Here is a 24,639-nt window from a genome sequence, read left to right as displayed (position 1 = left end):
CCAGTAGAGGGGACATTTCAAGTAATGTAGCCCCTTTAAATCTCATAATATATTTTACATTTCTAGTGGACATTGGCTTTAATGCTGGTTTAAGTGTGTTAAATGCATTGTCCTGGGACATAGTGATGGGTTTGGCATGTGTGCTTGTGTGTGTGTGTGTGTGCATGTGTGTGTGGTATATCAGCTGTCCAATCTGCAGCAGTAGCATGTGGAATAACAATGCTGTAACTGTACAGAGAAGCGCAGCAGCAGGTGTGTAGCGGACCACTGACTCACTGTAACTGAACCTCTCCCTCTTTCTCTCTCTCACCCCTATTTTACCTCTCACCTCCAATGAGACTCGTCCACTCCTCACCTCTCAGCACCTCACCCTCACACCTGCTGCCGCTCCTCACTCAGAGCAGGGGGTTAAAGAGTGGTGCGGACCCCACACAGGCATTGTAGAGGTTAAATTAAATACAGAGCCTCTCTTTGAGAAAGATAGGGAAGTTTGATAGGGAGCTAACGGCTCATTATTTGCTGATTAGCCTCATTGTTCAAACACACACACAGGCTCACGGTCAACAGTACCAACAATACCCTTCGACTTCAGTCACCCTCTATAGTGTGTTTATCACTTATCACATAGCTGAAATACCAACGCTGAAAAGAAGAATAGTTCTCCAGGAATTTGGGAAATATATGGGGATTTTGGATCAGAATTTGTGCATTTTTTTGGAATCTCTTATAGAGGGTTTAAAAATATGTAAACGAGAACTCTTCAATAATACCACAGCTTTAGGATAATTTAATGAGAATTTTATATTTTCCTTATGAACTTAATGTTTTAGATTGTATATTTGTGTAATTTTGGGGGGGAAATTTGCAAGGTAGTCAGTCGATTCAAAAATGTATACTAGTATATGCATACTTGTATGTTTAAGGGGATTTCTAAATTAGAACTTAATTTGATGAGTATAAAGGGGCATTTTCACACATGTAGTTTACTTAAAGCGTTTTTTCCCTGTGTTTGATTTGCTTTCACACAGGCACAAACCTAAATGTACCAAAATGTGCACCAATAAACCACATGAGCGCATTATCTCCTCTGATTGGTCAGAGCTGTCTTTAACACACAACGCAAAAAAATTTGACGCTGCGCTTTTAAGCATAGTGTTTTTAATGGGATGTTCAACAAAGGTGTGAGCAGTGAACGCTGCATTTTACTGCACATGTAAACAGCATGAAGCAGCAAAGACAGGGTTTTTACATTAATCGCGTGTGTTAACACTGTAAAGTTGACAGCCCTAGTAATAATACAACAGTTTAATAGTTTGAAATATATCATTTTTCTTTCAAGTTTTTAATTGTATATTTGTAAATTTTGACTCAGATTTTAGGCTTTTGTCCAGTAACAGACATGTTTAATATTTTGTATTCAGGTATTTAAAATATTTGAGAAAGGTGATTTCATATATATAAAGAATATTTTGGAGGGGGGATTGTTTATTTTTGTTTGTTTGATATGCTTTGGAATTTACGATAATTTTTAGTTTATTGGGAACTGTTTTCTTGGAAGTTAGGATTATTTGGAGTCTCATATACAGGCACAAAAAGCAGGATCATTTTTAAAACTTTGAAGTGTTGGAAATCATATGTACAGGAGAGGAAATAACTCTTTCTGAATGAAAGGGTGCAGCAGGCCAGATTCTACCGGAGTCATCTTTACTGGCAGTGACAGCTTTTTCTCCTCCTCCTTCTCCCGCTGCTGCTTTATGACTGTGAGACAGTTCAGAGCTACGTAACTGACTCCACTTACTCCACTTACTCTACTGTGTTTCAGAGCTCTTTAGGAGCTGCTTTGTTTTGCCGGGGTATTAATTAGATACGCCACCTGTTCCCCAGTTGCTCCGCTGTCAGTTGTGAGCGGTCTTTAGGTCATTGATATAAATTTAAGGCCTTTGGTTGAGTGTGAGTAATATCTGGAGGTTCTCAGTGGGGCGGTGAGTGAGCTGTTCTGTTCTGCAAGGAAACGTTTGTTCGGTTTGTACAGCACGAGGCGGTGTGAAGTGTGAAGTGGGATCAGGAGCAGACCTCCTGGCTAACACACCTGGCTAATGCCGTTCCCGCTGTGTGATGGTGCATCAAAAAGCCAGTCAGGCCGCTAAGCCTCTGCAGAGCAGGAATTCTGGCTCAGCATTAAGACATCAAGAGCCTAGCATGCTGTTCCAAGTGGGGTTGTTAGAAGGTGTGAGCCAGGAAAGCAGCAGAGAGATGGGCTTACTTACTGATACACACACACACACACACACTTAAGACATTAATAGAGTGATTACTTGCACAAGGTGGTGTAGGACAGGGCCTCTTCTCAATATGTGTTCTTGTGTGTTTTGCATCCTCGTGTTCTTGCCAGACTTCATCTTCTGCTGCCCATGTTGCGTTCCATTACTCAGGAATAGGGCAGTGTATTGGCAGGATCTTAGTGATTATTAGGGGTGCCCACAATATCGATAATATCACAATACAGTGATTCTGCGCTATTTAATTAGTCAATTTTCTATAATACAACAACCAAAATTCTTTATCATGTGGAGTAATACAGCGGTATTTTTACTTAGTTAAATTAAAAGACGGTCATGTGTTAGAGAGTTTAGAGCAGGGGTGTCCAAACTACGGCCCGCAGGCCATTTGCGGCCCGTTTCCTTCTTTGGAGCGGCCTGCGAGGTATTTTAGGAATAGAATGAAAGTTGGCCCGCTGTTAAGCAGGTTTTAATAATGTTAGACTCAAAGTTTGAACGCTAGGTGTCAGAAACGGGGTAAAAGAGTCTAAAAGCGGAGAGGGTGCGCATTTCTAGCGCAGAAAAACGGGTCAAAAAAGTCTAAAAGCGGAGAGGGTGCGCATTTCTAACACAGAAAAAAAGGGGGGGGAAGAGTCTAAAAGCGAAGAGAGTGCGCATTTCTAACACAGAAAAAAAGGGGGGGGGAAGAGTCTAAAAGCGAAGAGAGTGCGCATTTCTAACGCAGAAAAACGGGCCAAAGAGTCTAAAAGCGGAGAGGGTGCGCATTTCTAGGGCAGAAAAATCTTAGTTTACACAACACTGTCAAAGATAAAGATAGTAGGTCAAGTAAAATGGTGTGTAAATGAAATAATCAGGAAAAAAATAATTATTTAAAGTGGTATATTTCATTATTTGTTTTATCATAGAGTCTGTGGCCCGTGACTTCAAATATATTTCTCCTTCTGGCCCCCAACAAAAAAAGTTTGGACACCCCTGGTTTAGAGCACCTATGTTTCGATAAAAAATATCCATCTTTGATGCCACATATTGATAATGTATCGAAACCAAAAACGTTGCAATATATATCACAGTATCAATATTTTTCCCACCCCTATTAAAAAAAAATACAATACGTGTCATGATACAGGGGTTACGATTCAATATAGTGCAGTATATTGCACTATATGTTGTAATCAAGGGGGTCTTTTGTGTATAGAATAATATAAAAACCCACAAAAAAATGTTCCTATTTATCCAATCAGAACAGTGGGATCTAGTTGGCGGGGTTTTACCACTAAATGAACAAATGTCTGATACCAGTTTTTACATATAGACTTATATTAGATTTGATTAATAATCAATACTGTGTATTTAAAATCTGTACATTATTGCAAAAGGAAAAAAATCACAATACTTCGATATATTAGTAATTTCTTACACCTTTACTCAAGAATGTTTTTACCTGGCTATACTTGCTGTTCAAATCTTAGTTTTTTTAATTTATTAAAAACAGTGAATTTTTATATGTTTATTCATGAGGATTTATAACCCTGCAGTGGTTGTAGGGCCGGGCAATTTGACAGTATTTTATGGTATTGGGATACATTTTATCATTATGATAAATATTGAATATATCGTGGATATTATCAGTTCTTAAGGAACACTAACCAACTCCAATTTTTTTTTTAATTACAGAAAAGTGTAATTAGTGCTATGTAATTGTATAAAGGCCATATTATTTGTTACAAATACAAATTGTCGGAAAATCACTAGAATGTGCTCATTCCTGATACTTTAATTCCTGTTACTCAAAACATAAAAAGTAATATGAATTAGTGCCAGTAACAGGAGTGAGTTCCAGTAACAGGAATGAGTGCCATTAACAGGAGTGATTTTTTGTCCCAAATATCCATTATTTGAGTAATAATGAATTTTTCATGTCAAAATATGATTAGAAATGTTGTGTATTGTAAAAATATCTTCACATTTTGTGATACAGTATTTTTAGCATCAGCTCTTTGTGGTAGCCTAAGCTAAGCTGGTTAGCTTTGGATAATAGTGACTAACTTGAGAGCCGCATTTTATCGTTAGAATGTACAGTATTACACAGTAATCTCATACCAGTTCATTGTTGCAAGGTAACACAAGTCCATTCTTTGCGTTCTTGGTGTTGAGAAACACCCGCAGTTTGTCTGTGGTAATGAAGGGGGGGCCAGAAGCCTGTGCTACGCGTTCCAGTCTATGTAGTAACAGAGTGGAACTCAGTTCCTGGCTGCTCCCTCCAGTGTGAGACCTGGTGGTATGTTCTCGTCTTATTATTATGATTGCAGGCTTTACGCAGCTCCTCAAAGGCACGACTGTTCCATCGCTGTTCCTGCCCGAGTTATGTGTAGACTATGTCATTTTTATTAAGAGGCAGGAGGAATGCTGTCTCCGGGTTCATTCAGAGTTCACTTTCGTAAGCACTATGTACTACTGACCACTGGTTTTAAATGTCACAAAAGCAGTAGTTAGGGAGGAGTTACTACGGGTGTTGTTGATCAGACAAGACATGTTTAGCATACGAAGAGTGTTTTTTTAGTTGTGCAATGTAGATACAAGGCTAATTACTGTATTCATAATAAGCAGGGATGCACTGATATAGGAATTATGCTGGTGAATGCTAACATTGAATTCTTGTTGTACAGTGGAGTTCAGAAGTCTCAGACATTAAAATATCAGTGTGTTGCTTTTAAATAAGAGAAACTGGTAAATATTAACATTATGAGATACTTGCGATACTGGCCAGATTATATTGAACATCTCTGGTGTCTCCTAAAAAAACTTCTTCCATTTTATAGTTTTTTTTTGTGCGAGAACAGACAATACATTTGTCAGAAACTACCTATAGTGTTGTGTCCTAAGGGCTCTGCACTGACCAGTGGGATTTGTGTGTGGCGTCTCTTTAATTTAAAGTGGCAGTCCGTATTATTTTGTTTCTAAACTGAAAGCAGAAGCATTTCTGAGTGGAGAAGGGACAAAATGTTGTGTTTAATGGTACCAGTATGCTGGAACGGCCATCCCTGCTAAGCCTAATATATTCCTTCTAAAACCTGGGCTGTCGGGTAGCTTTTTTATGCATCTTTACGTTCTTACGTCACATGTACAGCTTCTAAAAGAGGATCAGTGTTACTGAAAGCGAGCGGCTGGTGGAGCAATGGAGACTTCAGAAGGGGAAATTTAGAGCTCAGTAGCTCATTCTTTTACACTGATAAAACTGACAACCATATATAATAACTCTCTTACATCCTCTGAAGACAATATCCCCAGGGCAGACTGAGCGCGCTCTCTCTCTGTGACCTTGCATAACCTAGTTGTATTGATGGTAATATTAATGCTCAATCTGTCTTCCCATCTTGCAGATGGCCTCCATCGTGTGACAGCGCAGTGTACACTCCGCGTCACCATCATCACCGACGACATGCTGACCAACAGCATAACAGTGCGCCTGGAGAACATGTCCCAGGAACGCTTCCTGTCTCCACTGCTGGGTCTTTTTGCTGAGGGCGTAGCTGCCGTGCTGTCCACCACTCGCGACGGTGTCTTCGTCTTCAACGTGCAGAACGACAGCGACGTGGGCGGCTCCATCCTCAATGTCACCTTCTCAGCCCTGCTGCCTGGTGCAGCCCCGGGACGGTTCTTCCCCTCTGAGGAACTGCAGGAACAGATCTACCTGAACCGGACGCTGCTGAGACACATCTCCAGCCAGAGTGTGCTGCCCTTCGATGATAACATCTGCCTGCGGGAGCCCTGCGAGAACTACATGAAGTGCGTTTCCGTGCTGAAGTTCGACAGCTCTCCGCCCTTCATCGCCTCAGACACCGTCCTCTTCAGGCCCATCCATCCAATCAATGGGCTGCGGTGCCGATGCCCCGCTGGGTTCACCGGAGACTACTGCGAGACGGAGATCGACCTGTGCTACTCGGGACCTTGCCGCAATAACGGGCGCTGCAGGAGCCGAGAGGGTGGATATACATGCGAGTGTCTTGAGGACTTCACTGGTAAGTTTTTGTTATATCTATTTGCTCTGCTTCTAATCCCTTTATGCCAGGTTTACACTTCATGACCTTTTGAGCCATCAGTCATTGTGCTGTTCACACTACGTGACTGGTGCAAGGCTCTGGTTATGCAGGGGTGTGTTTTGGACCTGTGTACCCCCTCTCTTTCTCTGGTAATTCCAATGGCAGTATGTAGCCACTGCTTCTGACTCCCAGTCACTGACTGGGTCAGATATCTAGCATGCCAAATATTTGCCAGGCGTATGCGACTGGTCAGCGATCAGTTGGTAAGTCGGCAAGTGTATTTCAGTAATTTACACTGCGCAACTGTGCGAGCACCGAGTGATCCCTGATTTGCCTCGAAACAAAGATGTTGTCGGCGATAAAAAAAACTGCAACTGAAAAACTGGCCTAAAATTGTGTAGTGTGAACCTGGCATTACTCTTTTTTTTTTTTTTTTCAAAACTTTACAAAATGGTTTGAAACCCAATGTGAGAAAAGGTTAAGAAAAGTTGATTTTTAGTAAATAAAGAAAGTTTAGAATTCTAGATTTTATATAAAACACTAAAAGGTTTGTAACTTAGTAGCAACAGCATAAATCATTGGAACTGCCACCAGACACTACAAGAGTTGAGCATCTCAGCAGTATGCTACTATCACAGCAAGTGGTACCAGAGATAAATTAAAGTCATGTAAAATCAGTAAAAAAGTAATGTAGGATTAGTCTAAAGCAGTGGTCTTCATTCCTGATCCTGGAGAACTACCTTCCTGTAGACTTTGGATCTAGCCCTAATCCACTTAACTTGATCCAAATAATTGCTGAATCCAATTACTAAGCACTGAATAGAAACCTGAATGAAGGAAGCTCTCCAGGAGGAGGGTTGGAGACCACTATACAGGAGATCTAGAGCAGTTGGATAGAGCAGGAGTATAGGTGTGAAAATGGCCCAGAGTTGGTGTTACATATTAAGAGATTAACCCTTCAAAGTGGTTTGTGTGAAAATGGTCAAAAACTGGGAATAAGTGAATAAGATTAAACTACTTCAGTCAACTACTTGGTCGTGGAAAATGTGGAATATAGCTGCAGCTGTACTGTATACCAATTGCGTTCTCTTCCAGTAAAAAAAATGCTAGGATGTTAAAAATCCACATCCCAGTACGAATCCTGTCTATGTAGCTTGCCATCAGTTGGCGGAGCCCTGAGGGAATAAAATTGGCCTTCCTCTCTGGCTGGGTAGATGGTGCTCTTTCCACACATCTCTCCAAAGGGTGATGTCATCTAGCACAAGGCGTCTGTGAGCTGACGTATCGGAACCGAGTCGCTGCACTTTCCTGTGATGCTATTCGGCAATGCTACATCAGCAGCAGTTCAAAAAGAGGTGGTGGCTGACTTCACATGTATCGGAGGAGGCATGTGCTAGTCTTCACTCTCCTGGTGTGTTGGGGCATCACTAGTGACAGGGGGAGTCCTAATGAGTGGGGAATAGGGGGAGTCCCGTGGAAATTGGGAATAGAAATAAAAAAAATAAATAAAACATCTACATCAGCAAAAATCCAATGTCAATTTGGATACGTATACGCAACTCTACTCTACAGTCTTTGAGTGTGCTTTGTGGAGGCTGTGCCTGGGTTATCAGAGCATGGTGACCCCTGATCTGACACAGGATGTGTTTTGAAAGGAGAGGAGTAGGAGGAATGCTGCCTCCACACAGTAAATGTTGAAGACAAGCTAAGGTTAGATTAGTCAGTTCAATCCATTACCTTCAATGCGTGGTGCTGAAACACACTCTAATAACAATGATTCTTTAGTTCTTATTCAGCTCAAATAAACCAACCAGTCATTAACATCCATTAACACCCCCTCCCTGTTTCTACACTCACTGTCCATCTTATCAGCTACACAGAGCTACACATATATAGGAGCACTTTGTAGATTTATAAATACAGACTGCAGTCCTGTATCTGTTTCTCTGCATACTTTATTATTACTATTCTCCTTTCACCCTGACCCCATAGGATAGACCACCTAGAGGTGGGTCACTCTCATCAAAGACACTGATTGGCGTGGTGGTAGTTAGTGTGTGTTGTGCTGGAACGAGTGGATCAGATGCAGCAGTGCTGCTTGAGTTTTTAAACACTGTGTTCACTCACTGTTCACTTTATTAGACTGTCCTACCTAACTGCTTCACTTTAACTGCTAGACTTTACTGTAGATAAAGTAAAGTCAGAGACAGAAGCTCATCTCTTGCTGCACAAGTTCGTTTTGTCATCTTCTAGTCCTTCATCAGTAGAAACAGGATGCTGCCCCCAAGACACTGTTGGTAGAATATTCTCAGTCGAGAAGCGACTCTGAAATGTTTAAAAACTCCAGCAGCATGGCTGTGTCTAATCCCCTTGAACCACCACCATACCAACTTCACAGCAGTGCTGAGAATGACCCAGCACCCAAATAAAAGCTACTCACTTTGTGGTGGTCCTTTGGGTTCTTGACTTTTAAAGAACCGGGTGAAAGAAGATTAAAAAAGTATGCTTACTACCTTCAGCTATAGTACAGCAGCCAAAAACAAGCTGAAAGTGAATCAGAAGCTCATAAGAGTCTAAAACACATTGAAATTTGACTCCCACAGTTTGATTGATTCCATTCACCACCTCCTGGAGGGTCATTCTCCCATCTTCACTGAAGCAACTTACCCACATTCTCCAGACACTAGGCTCCCTCATAACTCCTGAGTATCTGATACGGGGCTCACTCACCCTCCTGCCCCTCCTCACCCCCTGTTCACTTCCTTATCGAGGACAATTACCATCTAATCATCTCCTCCTCCTCACTCTAATCGCACCCTGGGCTTTGAAGGTCAACTCCGGTTAGCCTGTGGTCATTATAGCGCCGATGACAGCCGGGACGCTCGATGTCTCCCTCGCTCTCGCTTTCTCACATTAAGGGGAAATGTATCTGGCTAATTCCCACAGAGAAAGAGGATTATCCCGAGGAAAGCGCGGGTCATTACCAGCGCGGGGACGACCATCCTGTCCCCTTCTCCTTGCATACCTGCCCCTGTCCAGATCTTGTCAGGATAATGGTTGATACATAACTCTGAATGGCTGGACGTCTATCCGTAGAGCTGGTATGACCGGAGCCGGTGAAGATGAAGAGCTGAAACTGAAGCTTGAGAACATCCGTAGTGCAGAGTACATAAGACTAGAGCCAGTAATATTTGCTGGCACCGGTAATATTGGGACACCTGTGTATTTATTGTTTCTGAGGAAATCAAGGGTTTTAACAGTTTTAAAGGAGTTAATCCTTCTTTTTTGGAGTAACTGCCACGTCTATATCCATGAAAGGCCTTTCTAGTTTCCCACTAGACTAAAAAAGAAAATCTTAAAGGTTTTACAAAGCACATTGAGAGGTTCCTCTGTGGTTTCAAAGGGATGATCCCTGAAAAGTTCCTCAATTAATCATCCCCAACTTCTGAACTCATGCCAAAATCAATTGGTCTAGCACCATCATCATCATCATTCCAGAGAACACAGTTACACTGTGTCAGAACTCAATGCAAGGGGGGTTTATACCCCACTAAATGGCCCACACTTGGCATTAGGCACTGTGCCAATAGGTTCATGTTAATTTGGTTTGTCAGAAGAGTCTTATTGTATTGGCAGTACTTTGTGCAACAATAGGTGAATCCTGCATTCATTGGAAGGTGTGTCCATAACCATTTAAAAAAAGTAGTATAGATTGAATTCCTGGATTAAATTGGTAAATTTTCTGGGATTATCTGTCTGTCTGTATCTGAATGTACCATTTCTGTTGCAGGTGAGCACTGTGAGGTGAATTCCCGCTCAGGCCGCTGTGTGCCAGGCGTGTGTAAGAACGGAGGCAAGTGTGTGGACCTACTGGTGGGAGGCTTCATCTGCCAGTGCCCGTCAGGCGAGTTCGAGAAGCCCTACTGTGAGATGACCACCCGCAGTTTCCCGGGACAGTCCTTCATCACCTTCAGAGGCCTGAGGCAGAGGTTCCACTTCACCATCTCCTTCATGTAAGCAGCATAAGTCAAGGGCGTATTTTTACCATTGTTTTAACTGTTTTGTCGATCCATCCATTCATCTTCTACCACTTATCCAGGGGTCCGGGTCGTGGGGGCAGCAGCCTAAGCAAAGAGGCCCAGACCTCTCTCTCCCCAGCTACCTTTTCTAGCTCTTCTGGGGGATAACTAGGTGTTCTCAGGCCAGCAGAGAGATAAAATCCCTTCTTGGGGTCTCCTTCGAGTCTCATATGCCTGAAACACCTCGCCAGGGAGGCGCTCAGGAGGCATTCTGACCAGATGCCCGAACCACAATTACAAATTACAATTTGAAATTTATTGTAATTTTTTTGTTTTATGCATCAAAAAATCTTTTTTTTACCAAAACTGGACAAAACTCATGCCAAAAATGGATTTTCATTAATTTTTAAACTTTTTCACTTTTTTAAGTAAATAATTGAAATAAAAAGCCTAGATTGAGCTCCATTTCTGCGGCACAGGAAAACTGCTAGCATAAGGCACATAATCCCATAACTATTAAAATCTGAAGATGATGAGCTGCTTTCTAGTATCAACATATTACCATTGTGTATTTCTGTTCACTAGCTTTGATGAGGGGTTTCTCTCACAGGTGGAGTTTATATACATAAGTCAAGACTGTTATGTAACAGTTTGATGGTTTTGGAACTGGCTTATTTTACAGATCTGGGTTGGTTCTGCTGGATTTTCTTTTCTAAGAGAAACAAGAGTGTGACAGTATAAGGGCCTGTCAGTCAGGCCTGCTGGGAGAAAACTCCAGTGGGCTGCTTAATTGCTACGTTATGGATCCACAGTTTGAGAGAGATGGTCGGACAGATTAGTGTACATTGAATGTACAAGCAAATGTACAGAAAGAAAAACAATGTTTGTTAGAAATAATGGCAAATAATTACAATCAGACTTTATTAGTTGTTTTCCCATGCAGAGATTTGTCTCTTTTGTTCGGATTGACGGTAATAATAAGAATGCTGAGCTAGGCAGTACTGTAAAGAACATTTTTCATGTCCATTGTTGGCTCGGTTCTTACGGCAGTGCATCAAATTGATTAATTTGTCTGTTTATCTAAGCGTTCTCCTGACTAACCGGAGTTCCTTTTAAGTCAGAGGTAGCGTATCCAGCGTAATAAATGTCCAGTAAGGGTCAATGGAGAAATATGTGGGCTCCCCTGCAGCGGCTGAAAACAGGATGGGGTCCGTGTTGAGAGAGCCTATCAGTGTTTTGCTTGGTTGACCGGGTCTTCCTGCAGAGCGCCTCCTCTGGCAGCTGCGCCCTGACTCCTCTGCCCTCTCCGCCGCGGGCCGGGGCGGGGCCGCCCATGCCAGAGAAGCCACTTCCTGTCTCAGGACCACCGGTCTTACGCTGATTTCCTCTTGCGCCTTCCTCCTCGCCTCCTGTCTTACTCCTTCCCTGTGTTTTATCATTTGTCTCTGATTTAAGTACCTCAGCACTAGTTTATGTGAAGTCAGATTACTTTACACTCGATGGTTCGATTTGATTTATGGTACTGATTCACAATACTGATTCACGATGCCAATTGATGATAATGATTCACGATTTACAGTGGAATAAGCAAATATGGGCAGATGAATCTAATTTTTTTATTTCAAATGAGATTTGACCCAGAGCATATGGTGACATTTCTGGGGGATTGGGTGGACTGCAATTTGCCGTGCATTCTGGGTGGGTAGGATGGTTCTCACTCTTTCCCATCACTAATTAAGGCCAATTAATTAAGAGATGTGCTTTGTGGATTTACATGGGATGATATTAGTCCATCTGGTACTAAATCAGTGAATAGGGACTGCCTTGGGACCAGCACTGACCAGATATACAGGACGAGGTAGAGGTAGAATATGTAGAAACTTGGAGTCTAAAATGGTCAATAAAACTGTATAATGATAGGGTAGCTGTTGCTCTGTTCTTCTTTAATTCTGATACTGAATCTGCTGTTCTGTCATTCCAGGTTTGCCACCCGAGAGACAAATGCCCTGCTTCTTTACAACGGCCGCTTTAACGAGAAGCACGACTTCATCGCTGTGGAGATCATTGATGAGCAGATCCAGCTCACCTTCTCAGCAGGTGCGTCTCTGAAGTTGCTGTTATTTTTTTTTACAGCCTGTTTACGTTACAATATGATACAATATCTCATAGTTTGCCTTTTTGAATGAATGAATTTTGTGAAAATACACAAAATATAGAAAAAGTACACAGTTAAGTAAATCTACTACTGTTTTAGTCACCTGAAGTTCTTTATGTTTTCATAATAAATAATAGTACATCATGAATAGCACATTATAAGCTTTTATAACAAAGACAGGGTTCATACAGACATGAAAAACCTTGAAAATTTTCAGTGCTGGATATATTTTGGAAAAATTAAAACACCCATAAAATTTTGGAAACGTCATGGAAATTTGAATATTTGTTTTCTCTTTATCAACTGAGAAAAGCAGTTTTGGTTATTGGTTATTAAAAAAGAATGTAATAATTTACTTTAAATTAGCTAACTGACCTGAGTTGCACAGCTAGCTGCACAGTAACTGTAAATTCACACAGGGAAAAAAATATGATTTAATGCTATCTATCTTCAGTCGGACAAATAGGTTGGGTTGAGTACATTTAGGATTAGGATCAATTCTGTAAAGAAATATTTGGAATATTGGAAGAGACAATGGTTGTTTGGTTTTATCTGAAAATCTACCACAGCGGTGCACTTTATTTATTGGTTTACAGTTACAGTTGCCCCACCCTCACATCACATCACACCATAAGACCATAAGATGTTATGAGTTTATGCCTACAAATATGCCCAATATGTGCACAGATGGTCTTTTCTTCAGTGTTGAATCCATAGTAGCTGTGTGAGTGGATTTCTCTGATGTCACCACTGTTTTCTACAGAATCATAACCCCACCTATCCCCACCCTCATAAATATCCCCACACAAAAACAGGCAATAGCAGCACCATATTGTGTGGTTTGTTGTCTGTGTTGTAACCACAGAGCTTTAAGAGCCCAGCATGGCATTTTCTTCCACTACAATAAAGGCCCACCAACTTCCGCAAGCAGGAGATTATGTTAAACCTAAAATTAATGAAGAAACTGCTGAGAGCACCTCTCGAGAGCCCTGTTGAGATACCTCGTGGATCAGCCTGTGCTGTTTGGTTACTGTTTACTGATTATTTTGTGAGCGCCTGTCGAGCGGCTCCTGCCCTTGGTAAATATGGCTGTAAAGCCAGTGTAAATCTCTGTCGAGGGTGCTCCATAAGCATGTGAATGAACTCTATTGATGGAGGAGAAATCCCTGCCACTAGCATGCATGATGGATTGCCACTGTGTGAGCCTGCTTTGTGCTTTTGCCACTACATGACTCCAGACTGAACCAGCGTGTTATTACTGAGCAGACAAAAGACAGCAACAACAGGCAAAGAGGGACACGTTTCATAGAAGTGTAATGAAGAAGCACAAGAAGCTATTGATTATTGAGATGCAATATATGGACAAAAGTATTGGGACAATTGCTTATTCATTCTCATTCATTTGTTTCTTCTGAAATAAAGGATTACTAAAAAGAGTTTATACAGGCTTCGAGTGGTCCAGCAGGCTAAGCGCTGCCACTATGATCAGTAGAATGCTGGCTTGAATCCCGGTCATGCAGCTTGCTATCAGCTGCCAGAGCCCCGAGAGAGCACAATTGGCCTTGCTCTCTCTGGGTGGGTAGATGGCGCCTCATCACTCCAAAGGGTGATGTCGATCAACACAAGGAGTCTGAGAGCTGATGTATTGGAACCAAGTCGCTGCACTTTCCTCCGAGCGCTCTGTGATGCTACTCAAAAAGAGGCAGAGTCTGACTTCACATGTGTTGGAGGAGGCGTGTGCTAGTCTTCATCCTTCTTGTGTTGTGGCATTACTAGTAATAGGGGGAGTCCTAATGAGTGGGTTGAGTAATTGACCTTGTAAATTGTGGAGAAAAAGGGGATACAAATTGGTAATCATTTTTAAAAGGAGAGGGAGCAACTGTCTTTACTGTCCAGGGAAGAATTTCTACTAGACCGGAGAGTATTGCTAGAGCAAGAGATGCAGGAAATTATGTGACCGTTCTGACCTCACTAATATTTTTGTCCTTGAATGCAATCAAATCCTCGCAGCAATCCTCACACTTATTCTCCAAAATCTAGTACAAGGCTTTCCTGGAGCAGTTGCTCCAACAAAACCAGTATAAACTTGTTTAACCGCTACTTAATGGCATTTTGGGATTGTAAGTTTAATTTCCATAGAAGAAATTTAGCTTGACAGTGATCTTTTCCTTTATTCCTCAGGAGAGACTAAAACCACTGTGGCTCCTTTCGTACATGGTGGAGTTAGTGACGGCCAGTGGCATTCTGTTCAGCTGCATTACTACAACAAGGTAAGAGGCTGCCTGCTGGCCTTTCTGTTCATTTTCAGCCACTGCACACACTTGCTGATGTGTCCTTGGAAGACTTACGAGACTCTTGGCTATTGATTACTGAATCACTCAGTTACTGAATGCTACAGTAAGTGTTAGAAAGTGTTTATTGTAACATCAACAGGTTTATTGTAACATGACTTATTAGGGGTTAATGAGCATCAAATGCATTTTCTCCAAACTATAACTAAATTTGGCATTTTTGCCAAACTTGCTGATACAGGGGTCAGATGTGATTTTTCACATGAACATTGCCAGTAGAATGAGCCACACATAAGGTCATTTTGCTTTCTTCTAAGCATCAAGGTGAGGTCTATAAATCCCTCCAGCACAGGATCTCCTTAATGTAACTTTGAGCTGAAGTGCCAGAGCTAAGTATATATCACTGCTGTATTTTTGCAATAAAAATCCTTTAATTTTCTCAATCTGCATCTTATATATGAATTCTGCTGTCAGCAGAATTCTTCAGTTCCATTCTATAGTTTAGTTCTCCAGCACTAAGACTTGAGACTGGAGTAGTATTAGCATTAGCTACTAACCTGAAATCAAGGGTATTTAAAAAGAGTTTATCCTGCTTTTGATGGAAATACTTCCTCTACTGGCTTTCTACTTTGAAATATTGCTATGAATATTTGATTGTATTCATTGAATAAAAGAGTCAGTTCCACTGCTTCACAGCTCAATTCTGGAGTGCTCCAATAAGTTCATGTTTATAGATCTGCTCCAACGAGTCTGTCTGTTGGCTATACTACTTCTCTACAGGGACTAGATAAGCTTTTAGATACTTTATTGTACCACCTTTTCAAATTCTTGGCTCAAGCCCACCCTTGATTTCAAAAGACTGTTGTATGAGCAGATGTCTGCCAACCTTTGGACCTCATCTCCATCCCTGCTTATAAGAAAGCTAATAAACAGCGTTGAAAAAAAGATAATACACTGTCTGGAGGCCACTGTGTTTGTCTGAAGTTGGAGAAAGGTCTCGCTGGCTTCCGCCACAAAGGGCACAAGCGTCTTTTTACTTTCCTTTGATTCCTCTTTCCTCTGACCGTACAATATCAGACACTGAACACGCCATTGGGAAGTGCCAAGCTCCATCCTTCAGTGTACCAGTGGCTGGCTCATATTTCACACACTTACAGTATTACAGTCCTGGCGCTGAACTTGGATCAGCTTTTCATCTCTAGTTTATGCAACAGATATGTACAGGTTTAGATGAAGGGCGTTCCTGGACCCGATTCAGTCTTAAGCTTGGTTATGAACACAGGGCCGGGATACGGTTTATGTTTCTTGAAGAGTATTATCCTGCTCCAAGTGAGGGGGTCACTCTTAGAGCCTGAGACAATGATGAGCGCTCGTATTTCAGTAGTGGTGCCATGTTTACATCCTGCTAAGAAGCTAACGTGCTCTTTCTTGTGCTGATTTACGTTGACGTAGCCAAGCTCCACCCACAAAGGAGGGATTTTCCAACAGGTGCAGTGAGGTTAGAGAAGCTACCAGGCAGATTAATGGAAAATTTTTGTTTTTATCAAAATACCTGCATTCAATTGTGTACAGTCTTTAAAAAATTTGGTACTGACACGGCTTTTTGAATCAGTTGCATGAAATTTTAAAGAATCATCACTTGATGTAAAGATTCTTAATCAATTTAAAGATTCTTCACACTAAATTACTGTCTCTTTATTAGTGTGGCTCCCAAACACAAGGGTATTTAATAAAAAGTCAAAAGTCAAAGTGAAAGTGGTTTTTATTGTCATTTCAGCTATATACAGAGTACACAGTGAAACGAAACAACGTTCCTCCAGGGACCATGGTGCACATAAACACAGTGTAGACAGAACAATAAGTGCAACAGTACAAAAGTGCAGACAGACAATACAACACAATACAGACAAAGAATAATAAATAACAAGACAGTGTGCAAATTATGCAGTGTGCAAAAAAGACCAGTGAGGTAGTAATTACCTCTACCTCACTGGTCTTTTTTGCACACTGCATAATTTGTAATAAGTGCATTTAGCTGCTAGATCACACATACAGCTTGTCTATTCCCTTCAGAGAAATATTGCCAATATTACCATCATGCCTAATGCCAGGCGAGGGCTGGAGAGGTATAAAGGCCCCAGTACTGAGCTGTGGAGCAATAGATCTGTGTTCTCTGGAATAACAGACTATGCTACTGCTGAACACAATCAAATCCTAACAGCAACGCTCCTAAATTTAGTAGTAAACCTGCCCTTGACCATAGAGACAGTTACTCCATCAAAAGCTGGATGAAAACTTTTTGATACCCTTGATTTAAAAAAGAAAATCCAAAGAATTAATATTGTTCCAATACTTTTGGCCATACTGATTCCTGCATCCTCAAGTAAATCTGTAAAGTTAGAGCTCATTTTAACCTCCTGTTATGTTACTAGCCAAATTGACTTTTTAAAGTTTGAAAGTTTGAAGATCTAGGAAAAATAGTTAAAATATTTTCTTTTTAGTATAAAACTTCTTCCGCTTGCTTTAATTAGTGTAATCAACATATAATATGAAAATAATTCATCTCACATATTAGCAACCACTCCCTGCAAAAACAAGCTAAAAATGTTTTGTATTTGTATTGTATTTTACAGCTCTGAAAAAAAAAAATAAGAGACCACTTAAAAACGATGAGTTTCTTTGATTTTACCAAATTGAAAACCTCTGGAATATAATCAAGAGGAAGATGAATGATGACAAGCCAACAAACCAAACTGAACTGCTTGAATTTTTGCACCAGCAGTGGCATAAAGTTATCCAAAAGCAGTGTGTAAGACTGATGGAGGAGAACATGCCAAGATGCATGAAAACTGTGATTAAAAACAGGGTTATTCCACCAAATATTGATTTCTGAATTCTTAAAACTTAAATATGAATATGAACTTGTTTTTTTGGTGTTATTTAAGGTCTGAAAGCTCTGAATCATTTTTGATATTTCAGCCATTTCTCATTTTCTGCAAAGAATTGCACTAAATGACAATATTTTTATTTGGAATTTGGGAAAAATGTTGTTCGTAGTTTATAGAATAAAACAACAATGTTCATTTTACTTAAAAATATACCTATAAATAAACTGAAGTGGTCTCCTAGTTTTTTCCAGAGATGAATGTTGGTCTTTCAAAAGTTATGAAGTACTGAAACATTAAACAAAGTTTGAACAGTTATGAAAAATGAGTGAATTATCCTAATAGAACCATTACCTGTTACAGGTAAGGAACACTATTGACTACATATTTATAGAGATTGAAATATTCACACTACTTGTTAGGATTTGTTTGGTTTTAGACATCTTTTAGATAATTAAACATGCAAACTGACCCGGGAACACCTCTGCTGTTCCGGACAAATGAACAAAACAGGAGGGTTAATTTACTCATTGTCTTGATTGGCCTTCCTGTTTTATAGTAGGATATGCCCTTCTAATACTGTGGTTTGTATATTTGTTCCAGAAACAGGCAGGAGTATAGAATTGTTCATTTCAAGACAGACATGCCTGAATGTCTGTTATCTGTCTATGTTAAAACTGTGGCAGTGTTAAACAGCAGTATTAGGCTGTAGACAGTTGTTTGATTGTATCCGTGTCGTCTTTAGCTGTTGTGTTTGGTGATATGTTGCCATTGAAACCACTGTGCTTGATGTTCGCGCTGCCTGTCTGGGCAGAGCTGCTGTTCCTGCTGTTTGTTTTCTTATTTTCTGCTCCATGACCGTTACTATTAAACACAGCTCAAATCAAACACACACACACACATTCATATGCAGGACCAGTAAAAACTTTAGACACACCTTAAATCCAGTAGTTTTTCATTATTTAAAAAAATGCATTGTACATGTACACAAGAAAGAGTGAAACAAACCAGAATATGTTTTATTTTTTATATTTTTCAAAGTAGAACCTCTTGCTTAGATGACAACTTTGCACATCTTGGTGTTTTACATTTTCTTAGTCAGCTTTATGAGGTAGAGTCACCTGGAATTCCAGGCTTTCAGTTAACAGCTTTGCTAAACTTGTCAAGAGTTAATTAGTTGAAATTTTTGCCTCTTAATGTGTTTGAGAGCATCAGTTGTAAAGTTGTGAAGAGGCAGAGTTGGTATACAGGGAATAACCCTATTTGAGTAATGGTCTAATCCACATTATGTAAAATAAAAATGATGGAAAAAAAATGACTTTTTAAATTTATGATTAAACTGGCTCTCATCAGGAACACCCCAGGAAAGAAAGAGCAAGAGCTCCCTCTGTTGCACATGATAAGTTCATCAGATTTACCAGCCTCAGAAACCCCAAGTTAACAGCATCCCAGATAAGAGCCGCCTAAATGCTTCACAAGGTATTTTGGTTTGTTTAAAACTTTTAAGGTTCTACGTGATTCCTTATGTGTTCCTTTATAGTCTGGCTGACTTTAGTATTCATTTACAATGTAGGAAAAAAAAATATCAGAAGGTGTGTCCAAACTTTTGACTGGTACTGTATATTTGTATGGAATAAAACCTGCAAAATTGTTAATAGATTTTCTTGTCACACGTTCTGTTAATTAAATAGAAATATATTTATTTTGTATAGGGATTGATTCATTCAACTTATCACCTTCAGATCTTGACATACAGTATCAGTGTATGTTCATCCCCTTCTTCAAACATTCTTCTACAGTCTGCTGATGCTTTTCCAGCTTTACCGCTCACCCAGCGCCGGCTCACTCAGAGATCTGCCGGATTCTGGAGGATTTCTCTGGAATCTCGCTGTACTCCTACAGCCCTTTGCGGCTGTGCTGCTGAGCTTTAGAGCACTCGTATCAAGATGCAGTAGATCAGTCAGCCTTTCACCCCTAATACCCCTGCACTGATTTACGGGGTCAGAGGGTGAACACACTGAAAAGCACCAGTCGCCCTCTTCCTGACCTGCAGGGAAGTAACCCTGTCCCTGCCCAGCCCTGCAGAGGCCAGAGGTCACATGATTAAGGACATGGTAGCACACACCCAAGCCGGTGGCAGTTGTAGAGGATGTTACACGGGTCAATATTAATTAATAACTTGCCTTTGTATCTGAAGCATAATTGTCACACACCTTTATATAAAATATAATATTTAATTGGACCGTTTTTAGCTTTTATTGCAGCATGCACTCACTGTGGCGATTGTTTCAATATGCTTCTGCTTTGTCACAAGATTTATGTCTATCCAGTGTTGCATCAATTTTTTACCAAGATCTTTGATTGCGTTGGTGATGGTAGAGTCTGACCGCTGCTCAAATGTTTCTCCAGCACATCCCAAAGATTCTCAATGAGGTTAAAATCTGGACTCTGTGGTGAACAATCCATGTGTGAAAATGATGATCACATGCTCCCTGAATCACTCTTTCACAATTCCAGCCCCATGAATCCTAACATTTTCATCTTGGAAAAATCGGGGGGGGGGAAAAATCCATTGATAGAATAATCTGGTCTATATTTAGTATATTCAGGTAGTCAGCTGACCTCATTCTTTCAGCACATACTGTTGCTGAACCTAGACCTGCAGACCAACTGCAACTTTAACCCCATTTAGATCATTTACTTACTTAAATCCAGGTGGCGACTTTGGTGGCAATATTATTGAACACTTTTAAAAAATAATTTTGACATAACTACTACTTTTTAGGTATTTTTAAAAAAAAATGTCAAGATATTTAAATGTGTCCAAAAATTCCCTGTTCACACTGTGACCTTGACATAAACCTGCCCTTTTATAGAAAGTAGCCTTTTCAGCGTTTTTAGTTGCATTTTTCTGTTCATTTCAATGAATAGTATTCATTTCACTTCTCTTCTTTTAATATTTATCATATTGTCTCCCCACTTAGCTGAGGTAAAGCTTGAGATGTTTATGCTGTCTTGGTAAAATATTACAGTATATAGAATAATTTAAAAAAAGTATCTTTGAAACAGAACAGAAGGTCACCATGAACAATTCAACAGCTCTTTTGCAGCTCTAGGTCAACCATGTTTCTATCAAATGCAACATTTGTCCCCTAACTTGCCTAAACTACCCTTTGTTCATCCCCCTGTGGACACATGCATGACAGGAAATAAAAGGTGTAAATAAAAAGTGATTACACTGGAAATATGATTACCCTGGAAATATGATTACTATGTAGCCTTAAGTCTGTGTTTAATAAATTTGATAAATAGCAAAAAGAAAGAAAATCTTAGTTATAATTTAAAATGTTCAGTTCTGGAGATCTCTCTTTGTGTGTGTGTGTGTGTGTGTGTGTGTGTGTGTGTGTGAGATGAGGAGTTCCTCATTAGGATGACGGACAGTTTGCAACAGCTGAGACAAACAGGAAGGTCTCACACAGAGAGATATTTGTAGATGAAGAGGGTTTTGTTTCAGTTTCGGACGTTTAACTCCAGAGGAAGTGGACGTCATCTCTCAGAGAAGGATGAAAGGGCTTAGTAGGAGATCTGGGGATGAATGCACTCGTAGATCTAAAGCTTTAGTTGGGAATTGTAGTCATTTAGTGCTGATAATGAGTGCTTTAAAGTACACATATAAAAGCAACAACGTAAGAGTAAAATATCTCCTAGTTGATGTTGATCAATCCATTATGCATTATGGAGCAATGTTTAAAAGGAAAGAAGGTTCCTTAAGACGTACAGCTCTGGAAAAAATTAAGTTTCTAAGTCATTTTCGCTGATTTGGTATTTATAGGTGTATGTTTGAGTAAAATTAACATTGTTGTTTTATTCTATAAACTACAGACAACATTACTCCCAAATTCCAAATAAAAATATTGTAATTTAGAGCATTTATTTACAGAAAATGAGAAATGGCTGAAATAACAAAAAAAGATGCCGAGCTTTCAGACCTCAAATAATGCAAAGAAAACAAGTTCATATTCATAAAAAATTCAGAAATTAGAGTTCAGAAATTAATATTTGGTGCAATAACCCTGGTTTCTTAATCACAGTTTTTAATGCATCTTGAAAACCAGAACACTTCTTGATGTATTAATTTATTTAATGTATTAATTTGTGTAACACAGTGTTTGCCAAATCTTTATTGTGCTTTATTACTTACTAATATGGCAATTTCTCAATATAATTTTTTTTCACATTGAAATAAAAAAAAATATTCAGATGTAATTGTATGATATTTTTTTGATATGATTATTTAAATGCAGAATGTCACTAACATCACATACATTTTTGGACAAGTTAAACACCAAGAAACCTATGATTATTGCTTATCAATTTTGCAAGCAAAGAGTTATTATCCATTATCCATTATTATTGCTTGTTTCCAAATTTCCAAAAGAATTTTCTATACATATACAGGTTAAGTTATGGGCTCTGTTGTTTGGCAGTGCTGTTCTTTATCAGATGGGTTTCTGTGAAGCTGAAGGTGAAGGTTTTCACCACATATGTTCTTGCTGGATCCTCACAGCTGTGTCTGATTTTACTAGTGTCCGATCATTACTTTAAAGAGCGTTAGCCCATCCCACCCTCTCCCATTCACACACAAACACACACACACACAGACACACACACACACACATGTAAGAGTGGGGGTAAAAGAGGACTCTAATTGAGGCTTTCTCTCTGGTCTACCCAGGACAGCCTGCACCTGCTGGACGCCAGTGGGGTGCTGCGGGTCCCGCTCTATACAGCCTGGCTGGAGCTGACCCATAAGGAGGTACAGTAAGCTGTCCCGTCCCGTAACACTAGTGTAGCTCTAGCTGTGGGGTGGCGGTGCTGAATGACCTCTAACTCCTTTCTGTCTGCATCCCACTGGCCCTCAGGGGCTGCAGGGCTGTTCCTGGGTTTTTTTTTTTTTTCTTTAAGTTGAAGCACACTGTTTTTTGGTAGTTTTTTATGGATCAAGAGGGTGCTGAAGTAGATTCACATCTCTGACTCTAGTTTTAAATTTTGCATTCAGAACAAAAAACGTAGTCAGAAAACAGGCAATGTGAAAATATTTGGTAAAATACTCATGTTATACATCTAAATATACATGTTTCCGGATTGTTGGTGAAGTTGAAGTTTTTATACAGGAAGCTATTATTACTGCTATTAGGCAGTCTTGTAAAATGGACTCTATGGCAGATTTATAGTTATGAATGGTTATAGTTATAGGTTCCTGCTATTGGATTCTGTCTGTGCCTTGAAAGATCTTTATCTTGAGAATGTTAAATGTTTTAAAAGATGGAAAAGAGGAAATAAGTAGAGTAGTGTGTCATTAAGAATAAAATATACTGTAGATGGTTTTACTGTATTACTGTAGTTCTAATGGCGTATGGTTGGTCTAAAATTAGTCTGTCAAAAACAGTAGGCTGAGATCATACAATCATTGCTAGAGTTTAGGATGTTCTCTACTGCCTCTATATGAAACGGTTAAGCTGTTCCATACATGTATTTAAATAAAAGTAATGTCATGTATAAATGTTGTGATTGTTTTAAAACACACAGTTGCCTTCACAGATCCCTAGAAACTTAAGACCAATTTTAATTAATTATTTTTATGTCATCATATAGCTTTTTGTGACTTTTATTTTGACATGGCCTGTTTATTTTGATTATTGGCTTGTGTTTTGACACAGCATGTTGGTTAATTTGTATTGGGGACTTTAATTTAAAAACAGTCTGTTGGTGCCTTTGTGTTGGGACTTTTATTTAGACATTTGTAATATTGACTTCTATTTTAGCACAGTCAGTTGGTTTATTTGCATTGGGTACTTGTATTTGGACACAGTCTGCTTGTTAATTTGTGTTGGGGACTTTTATTTGGACACGGTCTGTTCATTTGAATTAATGACTTTTGTTTTGACACAGTCTCTTTGTTTATTTGTATTTCAGACTGTTATTTTTGGCATGGTCTTTTTGTTCACTATGTGTTGATTGTGTTTGATTGGTCATTGTTCTCTTAGTAATGAAAGAACAATATTATTGTATATCATTTTAGCCCCTCCCATTCATACAGAAATTATAAGGAGTGTTTCAACAGCCAGTCAACAGAAAATACATACAGTCTCATGCTAAATTTTGGGCACATGTAATTGTCTAATTAAAATGTTGTTAGTAAGTCAGACCAATACAAAAACAATATTTTAAATGTGGAAGAGTAGACATTTGAAATTTCCTGATGCACATAATCTAATCCTAAAGAATTCAGTTTAAATATACAGGGATGCAGGGAGGAAGAATAACGGAAATGTGGAATAGGAGAGGCTGAAACAGGTGTGTGTTTTGTTGTTGGCGACACTGGGCTTGAATTGCAGCGGGTCACTCTAAAGCTCTCTTACAGCACTCTAAAGCAAAGGGCATAGGCTCTATAAGCTGGTAGAACATTTCTCCAGTGACACATTCCCCTGCCAGCACTGGTCAGGTGACTACTGAACAAACGGCATTAATAACTGTCTGGAATATTATCTGCTCCTGACACTGCCGGCTTTTATAAAACACCAGTGTGGCTTTCGGTTGTGACTCTGCGCTGAGGGGCCTCGACGTTTGAATGGCAATGTTTACCTGTTTGGGAAAGAGGGGTAGAAAGATTTTATAAAACCTGTACTTAGAAAGTGGAAGAAGTGTTTGATTTCCTTGATTCTTATAACATATATTCTTGTGGTCAGTTTTAAGCATTGGATTACCTAGGATGTTTAGCATATGATTGTAAAGTCCTAGTATTACATCCTAAAAAAAGGCCATTGTTTCTGCAATCAGGTGCATCATCACTGCTTTCTTTTAAATATAAAATAAAGAGTATACGGTGTGCTTCTTGTGTGGCCTTTTGCTCTCCAAGTCAAAGGCTATTGTTTCTTAATCAGTTGCATATGGTTCCAACAGTTTGGTT

General features: G+C 39.7%; 1 protein-coding gene across 10 annotated transcripts in view; it reads left to right on the top strand.

Moving 5' to 3' along the window:
* The window catches only part of celsr1a (cadherin EGF LAG seven-pass G-type receptor 1a), a 140,268-nt gene that overhangs the window by 49,060 nt on the left and 66,569 nt on the right, over positions 1 to 24,639 (top strand). For 7 of the 10 annotated variants that reach the window (XM_022671339.2, XM_049473648.1, XM_022671337.2 and 4 more), the window contains exons 2-6: positions 5,660 to 6,298; positions 10,110 to 10,332; positions 12,320 to 12,435; positions 14,675 to 14,763; positions 22,405 to 22,485. In XM_022671339.2, coding sequence (XP_022527060.2) covers positions 5,660 to 6,298; positions 10,110 to 10,332; positions 12,320 to 12,435; positions 14,675 to 14,763; positions 22,405 to 22,485 — 1,148 coding nt within the window. The remainder of the gene's footprint in view (positions 1 to 5,659; positions 6,299 to 10,109; positions 10,333 to 12,319; positions 12,436 to 14,674; positions 14,764 to 22,404; positions 22,486 to 24,639) is intronic. The other 3 variants (XM_022671340.2, XM_049473650.1, XM_022671341.2) reach the window with 1 other exon arrangement.

The sequence above is a fragment of the Astyanax mexicanus genome, chromosome 2 (genome assembly GCF_023375975.1).
Source record: "Astyanax mexicanus isolate ESR-SI-001 chromosome 2, AstMex3_surface, whole genome shotgun sequence".
Classification (NCBI taxonomy): Eukaryota; Metazoa; Chordata; class Actinopteri; order Characiformes; family Acestrorhamphidae; genus Astyanax; species Astyanax mexicanus.
Note: the sequence above shows the minus strand (reverse complement) of the source record. Positions and strands in the feature narration are given on the sequence as shown.